Source organism: Molossus molossus, unplaced genomic scaffold (assembly GCF_014108415.1).
Source record: "Molossus molossus isolate mMolMol1 unplaced genomic scaffold, mMolMol1.p scaffold_m16_p_12, whole genome shotgun sequence".
In the NCBI taxonomy this organism is placed as follows: Eukaryota; Metazoa; Chordata; class Mammalia; order Chiroptera; family Molossidae; genus Molossus; species Molossus molossus.
Window position 1 is genome coordinate 69,785,043 of NW_023425347.1, and position 12,865 is coordinate 69,797,907.

General features: G+C 37.9%; 1 protein-coding gene across 1 annotated transcript in view; it reads right to left on the bottom strand.

Moving 5' to 3' along the window:
• Positions 1 to 296: 296 nt before the first annotated feature.
• The window catches only part of CMPK1 (cytidine/uridine monophosphate kinase 1), a 38,342-nt gene continuing 25,773 nt past the window's right edge, over positions 297 to 12,865 (bottom strand). The window contains exons 2-6 of the mRNA XM_036257390.1: positions 10,176 to 10,322; positions 6,768 to 6,920; positions 5,220 to 5,296; positions 4,899 to 4,995; positions 297 to 1,231 (exon numbers count right to left, since the gene is read on the bottom strand). Of these exons, the coding sequence (XP_036113283.1) occupies positions 1,190 to 1,231; positions 4,899 to 4,995; positions 5,220 to 5,296; positions 6,768 to 6,920; positions 10,176 to 10,322 (516 nt within the window). The 3' untranslated portion in view covers positions 297 to 1,189. The remainder of the gene's footprint in view (positions 1,232 to 4,898; positions 4,996 to 5,219; positions 5,297 to 6,767; positions 6,921 to 10,175; positions 10,323 to 12,865) is intronic.

Consider the following 12,865-nt stretch of genomic DNA (forward strand, 5'->3'; position numbering starts at 1 on the left):
ATTGGTAATGGCAGAAAAAAGCAAGGAGAAAATAAATTTATCAGAGATTTTTAAAGGAAAAATAGATCTAAGAAAAAATTCCTTTTGATTCTACAGCCATTTTATTCTGTACCTTTCCATGCTTCAACATGATGCCAAAAAAAGAATTTACTGAATAAAAGTAGCCAGGAAGGGAATCAAACATTTATAAGATATATTTATTATTTTTCTGACCAAAGTGCAGTGATTTTTAAATCTTCTTAAACAAATAACTATGAAAAAAATATTCAAGAAAATAAAATACAAATGGGAAATTTAAGCATTAGATTTCTTCTACTTTACACTAACCTTATAGTCTAGAAAAAAAACAAACACCTCATTTTATCATAAATTTAGTACATGCATTTCAAGGTTCCACTGCTAGGAATTTTTTTGAGATCAATTTAATCATTAATAACTCTATATAACAGAGCATAAGGAACACACGTCATTAGATGTGATACTTGTCCCTTATCCTCAGATTTGTGTCAGAATAGAGCTGACAATTCTACCAGGCTCTGAACCCTCAGTGCCCCATCCCAATCCCTGTAAGCAAAGACTATGCCCTGTCACACAACTCTGTATAAATTGTAGTAAAATGTAGCCTAAGATTTCTTACCTTTCTATAGGATATGGTCAGTTAGTGGATAAGTACTAAAACACTTCTAGCAATTCATTTTATGAGTTTGTTTACCAAACACATTGTACAAGAACTGACTACACAAAAGTTCCTTTGGAATGTGGTCCACAAATTCACTTAACAGGTTGAAAATTTAAAACCTGTAAGAAAAAAAGGAACTGAGGAATCCCTAATCCTGACACGTAGCGATTACTAAAGGGATAAACACATACTACTGTATAATGTTTTGCTCACAGAAGGCACAAACTATAAAAGGGATATTCTTATCGAATAAAGACAAAGGACTAGCTAATGCCCTTCTTTGTTTGGTGAGCACCATAGCTAAGATAAAGTTACACCCGAATTCACTGTCTACTCCTGTGACAAAAAAATACGTTGAAGATAAAAAATTTAATTTGTCTTACTATGCACTTTCTGGCCACTAATTGTGATATAATTATGAAAGATTAAAATTGCCTTATAAAGGGATTGTGACAGCAGCTATCAAAGCAATATTCAAGCATGACTTCAAGGATGTTTTCAGGTTTAGAATTAGCCTTCTTTGTCAAAAATCTTCACAACTTCATCAAAAACCTGTAAAGGAAAAAGATAGTAATAATTTTAAAAGAAGATATTGTTAAAATATCATATGGCTTAAAAATATACTAATTTTATATTTCCAAAATAGATTTTTAAAAATTATGGTTCATTAGTTTCATCTATTTTACTTTAGACAGTAATATAATATCATAAATAATACATATAAAATTATGAACATGTTTCATTCAATTTTATTACTGTTTTTAGGACAAAATAAACTTCTTGATTGGCTACCAAAAATTGATAAAATGAAAGTGGTGTATCGTCCTTCTGATTCTTTTCTGATGTATCATCACCACTATAGAGAGTGGCAATTGATTAAAAAAGCAAAAATGACTATAAAATAAAAAATAAAGGTCCAGAGGAAGATTCAGGAAATCAGGGAAAGACTGGGTAAATTAAAAGGCACTAGAAATAGTTGGTGGACCCTGAGGGCTTGTGAACCACACCTGAGAGACAGCTGACTTAGGAAGGAAGAGAGCAGTGCCAAGTCACAGAAACCCTGCACCTCTGAAGCTATGTGTTCTTTCTTTTCATTTTATTGAATTTATTGGGGTGACACAGGTTAACAAAATTATACAGGTTTCAGGTGCATGATTCCACAACACATCATCTGTGCACTGTATTGTTAAGTTTAGCACCCCAAGTCAAGTGCCCATCCATCACCATTTATCCTCCCTTTCTCTTATTCCCCTCCTACCACCCGCTCCCCCTGGAGCTATGTGCTCAGTGCTAGAAAGGCTGAAGGCAGCCTGGGGCTCCTGAGCTAGATGATTTGCCATTCACGTTATAGATTTTTTTGAAATGCTCATTGTCCAAATAATAGTCTCAAAATGCCAATTTTCAGTATTTGAGAAATGAGGTTTGGAATTAATAAACCACCCACTCCTTATGAAGAAAAAGTCTGAGGTTGTAAAACCCAGATTAGACTCTATTCAAAAAGGAGAAAAGCCCGGCTAGCGTGGCTAAGGGGTTGAGCTTCGACCCAAGAGGTTCCTGGTTTGGTTCCCAGTCAGGGCACATGCCCAGGTTTGGGGCTCTCTCCCCAGCAGGGGGGCGGGGGGAATGTAGGAGGCAGCCAATCGATGTTGATGTCTCTCTCTCATTGATGTTTCTCTCTCTCTCTCTCTTCCTTTCTCTCTAGAATCAATAAAACATATATTTTTTTAAAAAGGAGAAAAAGCCTAATTTTTCATTTAATCTCCAGTGTCTTGAAAAGCAAACTATTCTGGACTTCCAGTCAAGATGGCGGCGTAGGTAAACGACCATCATTCTAAACCACCTGAAATCGAGCAGAATGTTAGTCCTACAACTACGGAATTAAAGAAGCAGCCTCATCAAGACTGGTAGGAGAGGCGGAGGCGGACAGGCTGGTCCCACACCCACGTGTGGCGGATAAAAATCAGGAAAGACTTTGGCTGGGAAGGTCCTCCCTGAGGACTAAGGGGCCCCTGTCTCACACCAGGCACCTAGCTAAGGATTCCAGTGCCAGGAAGGGAATCCCCATAACTTCTGGCTGTAAAACCTGCGGGAACTGGGGCTGAGAGAGGCTGAGGCAGCTGGAGCCACAAGCAGCTCCTCTTAAAGGGCCCTCACACGGACTTACTGGGACTGGCTCCCTCCAGGCTCCAGCGTGGGGGGCCTTGAAAAGCACCAGAGACATATGGGGAAAAGCTGAGTTGTTTGGCATTGGAGCGAGGGCTGGAGAGGCAGCTTTCTACTGGACAGAGGTGCTATCAGAGGCCTTTATTCCTTTGGTGAGCCCTTCCCCTACAAGGCCAGCAGACAGTTGCCATATCTAGGACTCCAGCAACCTGACTCACAGAGTTTGCCCCCCCCCCTGGTGATTCCCTGAGGCCCCACCCCACCAACTTTCAGGTCCACCCAAGCTGTTGCTAGTTGCTTTACCATAGGATTGGCCTGTCTTGGATCCTGCTTCAGGTTTTCCTAAATTCTTTCAAACAAGTAGCATAAGTAATACATAGAAACAGGGAGGCAGCCAAAATGAGGAGATAAAAAGGTCCCAAATGAAAGAACAGAATAAAACTCCAGAAAAAGAACTAAGCGAAACGGAGATAAGCAACCTAACAGATGCTGAGCTCAAAACACTGCTTATAAGAATGCTCAGTGAACTTAGTGAGAACTTAAATGAACTTAGTGAGGGCCTTAAGAGCATAAAAAAGGACCAGTCAGAAATGAAGGATGCACAGTCAGAAATGAGGGAGGCACTAACTGAAATAAAGAATAATTTACACAGATTCCATAGTAGAGTAGGTAAAGCCAAGAAGCAAACCATCGATTTGGAATATAAGGAAGCAAAAAACACCCAATCTGAACAGCAAAAAGAAAAAAGAATCCCAGAAAATGAGGATAGTGTAAGGAGCCTCTGGGACAACTTCAAGCGTGCCAACATTCGCATCTTGGGGGTGCCAGAAGGAGAAGAGAGAGAACAAAATATTGAAAACCTATTTGAAACAATAATGGCAGAAAACTCCCTTAACCTGGTGAAGGAAAGAGACATACAAGTCCAGGAAGCACAGAGAGTCCCAAACAAGATGAATCCCAAGAGGCCCACACCAAGACACATCATCATCAAAATGCAAAAGGTTCAAGATAAAGAGAAAATCTTAAAAGCAGCAAGAAAAAAGCAGTTAGTTACCTATTAGAGAGTTCCCATAAGACTGTCAGCTGATTTCTCAAAAGAAACTTTGCAGGCCAGAAGGGAGTGGCAAGAAATATTCAGAGTGATGAAAAGCAAGAACCTACAATCAAGATCACTCTATCCTGCAAAGCTGTCATTTAGAATCGATGGTCATATAAAGAGTTTCCCAGACAAGAAAAAGCTAAATGAGTTCATCACCACTAAACCATTATTATATGAAATGTTGAAGGGTCTTCTTGAAGAAAAAGATAAATATGAACAAACAAAATGGCAACAAATACATATCTCTATAGACAATTGAATCTACAAACAAAATGAACAAGCAGAACAGAAACATTCTCATAGATACAGAGAACATCTTGTTGGTTGCCAGATGGGAGGGGGGTTGGAGGAATGGGTGAAAAAGGTGAAGGGATTAAGAAGTACAAATGGGTTGTTAGATTGACAGACCTCAGAGGTAGGGGGGTGGGGAATGGGAGGAAATAAACCAGAGAACTTATATGCATATATGCATAACCAATGGACACTGAAAAGTGTGGGGAAAGGCAGGAGGGGGGTGGGAGTGGGGAGGAGGGTGTCAATAAGGGAAAAATGAGGAACATATGTAATACATTCAACAATAAAGATAAGTTAAAAAAAAAAAAAAAAGCAAACTATTCTGTCATAGTATTTTTTTCTCCTGCCTATGCCTTCCATCACATTTTCACTAAAGTATTTTTTTTTATCCTCACCCAAGGACATTTTTCCATTTTTGTTCAGATAGAGTGGGAGGGGGAGAGAGGAGGAGAGAGAGAGAGAGAAACAGCGACATGAAAGGGACACATTAAGTGGCTGCCTCCCGCACGACCCCAACCAGGTCTGGGGAGGAATTGCAACCAAGGCACGTGCCCTTGACCAGAATCGAATCCCGCGACTCATTGGTCTGTGGGCCGATGCTCTAACTGCTGAGCCAAACTGGCCAGGGAAAATTTTTTTTTAAGGCAGGATAGTGATACTCACTTCATCAACAGATTTAGAAGCATCTATTTTCTTGACTTTCCCCATTTCTTCATATAAGTCAATAACTGGTTTTGTTGACTGAAGATAGGTTTGAATTCTGCAAAAAAAAAAAAGCAAATATTGCAAGGTTCTAAGTATCCCACAGAGGACAACACTGGATCTGATCCAAATGACTCCCTTAGCATCTTATTAGATAGGCCATTTCACATATTTAAGCATAACATTTTCTTTTTCTAGACCAAAATCAGGCAAGTATTTAACCTGCTACTCGAGTTCCAAACTGAGACTGAGGTGGCTTACTGGATAAAAACTGCAATGTACCTCTTTTCCAAGCTCTCTCTGTTGTCATCACTCCTACCACTACTCTTTCCCCTCTCAAGACATCGTTCAATACAGATCTAGAAAGAGAAATATATAAAACGTTATTTTAAAAAAGGAAAGATATAAATTTGCCATTCTTTTATCCTGAAAAAGGAATAAAGTTTAAAGAGTTAAAAACAAAAAAAACTTGCATTAAACTGAATGTGTCTAATTCATTAATCAAGATGTAAAGTCCTTTTAAATTTAAACATGTGGTTCAACTTATATAAACTAGGTTAAATAAGTACAGAGCATAATAAGAATTCATTCAAGACCCAGTTTTTCCTGTGTATTTCAAACTGAAATAAAAAGATCTATATAATGTGTATGGTTCCATCTAGGATATATTATTAACTTATTAGGTATGAATTACATGCCTCTGACTTTGTTCTATTTTTGCTCACTTTTCAGTAATTCCATAAAGATCCAAATATTTAAGAATCAACATATTTGCATTTGAATAAAGTATCCCTTGTTAATCATGAATAAACATTCCTTAGTTATAAAGCTGTGGTAACATTCTAAAGTTAACTTTGAAGAGTAAGTGAAAACATATTTTTGGGGGTTGAAGAAGAGTTACATTTTAAAACAACTCAAAAGGCTTCAGCAAGTCCCTCCACCAGAGGCACATTTGCAATTCAACCAGCCAACTTCCTTCAAGGCAGTACTTCGTAATCTTTTTTTTAAATTTTTTTTCCCCTTTATTGATTTTAGAGAGTGAGGAAGGGAGAAGGAGAGAGAGAAAAACATTGATTGACCACCACCTGCATGCCCCACACTGGGGATTGGGCCCACAACCTGGGCATGTGTCCTGACTAGAAATCAAACCAGCGACCTCTTGATGTATGGTCGACGCTCAACCACTGAGCCACACCAGCTGGACCATATTCTTATTCTTTCAGGTTGTTGGCATTAATTGAATTAAGTTCACAGGTATGAAATAGTCAGGCCTTTTAATTAAATAATTCCACAAAATCAATTTAGTTATTCAAAGGTATGTCTAAGCATGTTATTAGAAGTGCCAGAAAGAAAAAGAACATTTTCCTGCTTTTTTCAAAATCATTATACTCTATGAAGACAAATCAGGCGATCTTCGATGTTTCCTTGAAACAGACAGTTTTCCCAAATTCCCAGAATATGTGCTTCTTTTCCAGTAAACAACCATCCTAAGGCAAGATACTCTCTCTGATGATAGGCATACCTATGAAGTAACAGGGCAGCTTCATTACCTAACATTTTATACATCAGTTTGTACTTAAAAACAAAGCAAAACAAATTCTTGTTATTTTAAAAATAAACAAAATTTAGGTCCATAAGGTTGCTGATGCCAAAATGTGTTTAACACTCCAACAGCAGGACAGTGTCATTCTGTCCATCAAATGTTCCAATTCAAGAAAAAATACTGCTACCAATATAAATGTAAATATAAGTAAAAAGTCACTTTGCATTTCTCTAATAGTTGAATCAAGTTGCTTCAAGTCCAAGTGGGTAGATGAAGATGTTCATTACCTCATTATTACAATCAAAAAACAAAACGAAAGCTATATCTGCCTTCTCGTCCATGGTCTTGTTCCAACCTTGAAGGTTGTCTTGATTTCTTGGAAACCCATCAATCAAGAATTTATTCTTCTGAGCATTGGCGGCCATTGTCTGATCCATTTCCTAAAGGAAAAGGAAAATTTAGGGTCAAATCATTAACAAAATGCAATTTCTTAAGAAGGGTAGTGGTGTTTATTATTATTCCTTAAATCATAAGTAAAGCATGAAGGATGCATAGAAAAAACACACATTTAAAGAAAATTATCTAATGTGTTAACATGGATGCCTCAAGCTGGTGGAATTATGGGTATGTACCCTTTCCCCATTTTATGCACATACACATACAATTTTTTGTAGTTTCAAAAGGTTCTACAGTAAGCACGTATTACTTTCACATACACATTCATGAAGTTATAAACAGCAAAAAGAGAAAAATAAGCATTGATCAATATCTCTGCTTCAACCACTAGAGACCCTATCCTGCTTTTCCCTTCCTCTTCCCAAGTCATTTTGCTGTGGTGAGAAGTGTGCTGCAACTAAAGGCACTCAGGTTCTCTGCAACAATTCAAGTTCAATTGCTAAAAGCTCTGGAAAACTATAAAGAAACTGCTAGTATTAATTAGTAGGAGTCAATATCCTTTTTATTTAAACGGAAGTTAATTAAACCTAAATGCCACTGGTTACCCCCAAACACAGGTAGCACAGAAAACAACACATTCAGAGAGATAGAAGAAGAGCACATTTCACCATCCTCTTCCAAAGTCTGAATTTGGGTAGAATGTGGGAATATGTGAATGGGAGATGCAGATCCCTAATCTCCAAATCCTTACCATTACCAATCACCATGGATCAGCACAGATGCACAACTTAGCCAAACTCCTGAGGAGTCTCTATTCCAAAGCAAACCAATATCCAATCCTGTAAGTGCTCACATTGTTTTCTATTTCCTCAAGAACAATGACTGTCAGGACCATTGATTCCTTTATATGAGGGTTGGCTTTTTATTTTCCTGTCAATCCTCACCCAAATAAAATTTTCCATTGATTTTTAGAGAGAGTAGAAGGAAGAAAGGGAGGGAAGAAGGCGGGTGGGGGAGGAGGAGAAGAAGAAGAGGAGAGAGAGAGAGATACATCAATGTGAGACAGACACATGGATTTGTTGCCCATCACATGGCCTGGGAAAAACCTGCAACCCAAGCACATGTCCTTGACCGCAACTGATCCCATAACCCTTCAGATGGATGCTCTAACCACTAAGCAAAACCAGCCAGGGCCTGAGGGTTGGCTTTATCCCAGCATCTAGCTTCTCCAATGTTCAAAAAAATTCAAAAAAATTATTCTGGACCCCTGCTATAGCATTTCTACCCCAATTATGGTAGTGGAAGATATCTGAAAAGGTACATCAATATTCTACTCACTCAACACACCTTTATTCGAGGCCAACTATCAGGGATCATGAAGAGCAAGGTCATGGCCCATGGGGAGCTCACAGTCAGTGGGCAACAAATATGTAATTAAATGTGCTAAGTTCTATGATGAGGTATAAACGAATGCTATGGTAAAACAAAGAAACAAGCGCAAACTACGTAGGAAAGTGGGAAGCTTTACCCAAGAGGTGGCAGTGGAGAATCCTGAAAGGTGATGTAGCAGGAAGACAGAGATCCAGGTACTTCAGATGGGGTAAACTGGATGTATAAGAAGAAAAGAGGATATAAACTAAGGTGACAGTGATAATAGAGAAAAGAGACTAAACAGAAGAGGATTAAGAGAAAGGTATATGAAGGATCTGCGTCCAGGCCAGTTTGGCCCAGCAGTTAGAGCATGGGCCTGTGGACCAAAGAGTCATGGGTTTGATTCCAGTCAAGGGCACGTACCTGGGTTGCAGGTTTGATCCCTAGCCCTAGTTGGGGTCATTCGGGAGGCAACCAATCAATGTGTCTCTCTCACATCAATGTTTCTCTCTCCCTCTCTCCCTCCCTTCCACTCTAAAATTCAATGAAAAAATATCCTTGGGTGAGGATTAACATACACACATAAAAGGAAGGACCTGCTCACTGAATAAATTTGGGAAAGCGAGAGAGAGCAAAGTGGAAAATATAACATGGCACCCAGATTTCAGGCTTGGGCAACTGGGTAGATGAGATGGTAGAACCATTCACCGGGACAGGAAATAAAGGTGATCACATTTCAGATGATACATTCAGTCTCTGTCATGGTGATTTTGAGACACTTATAAGACATTCAGATGGATGCCTAGTATTTAGCAAGAAATACGGGTCTGAAAAAAAATTTGTGTGTTGGGCATGGCTAAAACCATCCATCAAGAAATATATAAAATGATAGTAGAACCCAGGATAAAATCCTGAGGAGTCATTGAAGTAGGAAGAGAATCAAGAAAATTGGAGTCACAGAGAACAAAAGAATGAGTTTCAAAAGACAGTACGTTGAGTTAAATGCTACAAGAAAAATGACTATAAATATCCCTTAGATTTGATACAGATTATTGGTAACACCAGTAAGAATAGTTTCAATGAAGATGGATATAGAACCTGGAAGGGTTAAGAGTGAGTAGAGTGAGTAGAAAGTAAAAAAGTAAAAACTGTAGACTAGAGAATAAGGAAAAGATTGATTTAGCCTGGAATGGAAGCAGGTTACTACAATCTCTCAGACAAGAAGTAGGAGTGTATGTGAATGAGCTACTCTTCATATTCACGTTTTTCTGGTTCCATCCAGATGCTGACATATCTCTTTTCATCAGCTTCGACTATTCTTGCTGGTCCCACTCTTGCGTTTCTCCTTCACTGATTCTTATATGTGAAAATACCCCTTAATGACTACAGCCTTGGGAATCTATAGTGGAGAGTTATCATGAAAATGCAAGGTAATCTGTTTTTCAGGTGGGACATATTTTAGTTTGATAGCTGTTAGTCTTGGCATTTCATACTTAAGATGCTGATGCATGAAAAAAAAAAAAAAGAGATATGAAGACCGAGAGGATGGCAACAATAGGAAGGTCATGGGAGCAAGGGGGAAGAAGGAATGAAGGTAACTAAGTTTGCAAGAGAATAGAAAAGAGAGAGGAGATGGAGGAAGAGGAGGAGGGGAAAGAGAAAAAGAAACAGAAATGGAAAAAAGATTGTCAAGTGCATACATATGAATGTTAAGTTGAGCTGTAGCTGACCCTAGACCAAGGTAGAGAATGCTTGCTACTGTCCAATTGCTTCCCAGGTAAAAGTGCAATTTCCATTCTTAAACACCATGGGAATCTTCTACATGCAAGAAATTCAATACTTTGATTTTTTTCATTACTAAAAGAAAAGGTAGATTTGATTTCTCATTTCCTTGCTGGTTTAAATTGGTAGACATTCATACTCCTTACCCTCTTTAACAAACTGATGGTTATCTCAACTGGCACAATCTTTCCATCTTTAATGTACTTTTCAATGAGTTCACCATACTGTGAATCTGGGTTTTTCCTTTCATCACGAAGAAGTTCTCCTGCAGAAAGGTGTATGTAGCCATATTTCTGAAAGAAACAACACATGGGGAAAAAATATCAGAATACATTCAACCCAGTAGGTTATTGGCTTTTTCCCCTTTGTTTCCATTTCTATACTCCATTTTTTTCTTACAACAAAAAAGCTTTGCTTATATATTAAATAATTTAAATTTTTAAGAGAGATTTAATGCAATCTCTCAATTTGCTTAAAAAATATACTTTACCTACACAGGGCATGGTAGCTATAATGTTCACAAATCATGAAATCCTCCCCAAATTTATCTAATTATTCAAGGTATTGCAATCTCGTTATATTCCTTCACAAACACAATCAATGTTTAAATGTTATTAACATTCAAAGAAGTGCCTAACAAACACCTATAAGATTCAAGGCCAAAAAAAAAAAAAAAAAAATCTTACCATTGTTGGCTGTACCTACCTTCTATAAAATATGCTTCCCTTCCTTAAACTCAACATATCTAAATTGAACTCATCAGCACAAACCCCATTCTTCTGTTTTGTTCCCTTTCTCAGTAAACAGCACAAGTCCTAGTTCCTACACAAAATTAGCTTTCCTGACCACTCTAGAGAGTGGTCACACAATCAAAAAGTGTCTTAGAGTATCTCTGTCTCTCCACCTAGATCAGTATCTTCCTTACTACTCTCAAATGTCCATTTCCTACCTCTCTAGTGAGGTCTCATTAAAATAGAAATACAGTTACCTATTTCATAAGTTAATGAGATAATTAAATGAAATATATGGAAACTGCAAACCAGAGAGCCTGACACATAATAGGGGAATAAAAGCCATCAATTATCTCTTTGTCATCATGAAAATATTTATCTTAAATAACCTGGAAGCATTTTTACATTTTATATATACCATTTTTATATTATAGTATGTGTACGTATGTATTCATTTTAATGGTTTTTAGAGAAAAACTAACCAAGGGGCTTGAGATAATAAATATGAATATCCTATGAAAGGTCAGTAAGTATAGTATTATGACTGATTATTATTATTATTAAGGACGTACAAATGATGTATTAGGTCATAGGTCACGGTATAGGGTAGTTGAGCTAAGTCATATAAGATGCTATGGTGTTGTTCTGCCATTTTCCCAAGGTCAGAATGAGAAAACAATATAGATCTACGAAATAATTCTGAATACTGAAAAGTTTCCTCTACATGAACTTGCATATTCCCTGTGATTGAATCAAAAGAACCATAAAACCTTTTCTTTTTTTTTTAATCCTCACTTGAGGATATTTTTCTTTTTCCTCACCCGAGGACATTTTTCCATTTTTTGTTCAGGTAGAGTGGGAGGGAGAGAGAGGAACAGAGAGAGAGAGAGAAACATCGATGTGAAAGGAACACATCGAGTGGCTGCCACCCGCACAACCGACCAGCGCCGGGGACAAACTGCAACCGAGGTACGCGCCCTTAGCGGGAACCAAACCCAGGTCTCTCAGGACCGCAGGCCGACGCTCTAACCGCTGAGCCAAACCGGCCAGGGTGAGGATATTTTTCTATTTATCTTCAGATAGAGTGGGAGGGAGGGGAAGGGAGAGAAAAAGAGAGAGAGAGAGAGACATCGATGTGAGAAAGACACATTGACTGGCTGCTTCCCGCATGACTCCAACCAGGGCTGGAGACAGAACCCTAACTAAGTTATGTGCCCTTGACCAGAATCAAACCCTTACTGCTTTGGTCTGTGGACGGATGCTCCAACCACTGAGCCAAACTGGCCAGGGTCCTAAAACCTATTTTTAAGATGTTTTTATTCTCAAATATGAGGACAGTCAGAACTACATTCAATGTTCACTTACAACAATCACCTCATCCTAAATTCTTAAAATTCCCTAAGTGGGTTTTTATCTTATCTATAGTAAGAACACAATAAGTATTTGATACCTTAAATCTTATTTTTAATTTCAATGTTAAGATTTGAGACAGCCCACACTCCCACCCCTCTTTTAAAGTGGAGTGTTTCAATTGCACATTTTACAAAAACTAACTCTTTCAATTACCCAGGCTATGGTAAGTTTTTTCTTTTTTTGAATTGCTGAAGCCATACGTTTGTTCTTTACCCCTTTTCTATTTCTAAAATTTGTTGGGTAAACTTGTTCTTATTTACTAATGTAAGTTCACAGTAAGGTAGTCAGCAAAGAAAAACAAATTCTAGTTTATTTGCTGACTAAAATTGGGCATAGTGTTTGGTTGAAATAAACAAAACCCACAGTATCATTCATGTCTCTCTTAGTCATACAGCTTCTTCCATTGGAAGAAATGACCAAAAGTGTATTTAGTTGTTGTAATAGGCCTTTAAATCATTTACAGAATGGAAATAAATACAAAGTGTTTAATTTATTTAAACTGTTATTTTAAAATTATTCCTATACCACACCATTTTTAAATGCCTATTTTGTTTACCCAGTATAAGCAAACTTTTGAAAGATGGGTACAGAAAAGACTTTATAAAAAATAAGGTGTGCCCGGCTGGTGTGGCTCAGTGGTTGAGCGTTGACCCATGCACCAAGAGGTTGCTGATTTGATTCCGGGTTAGAGC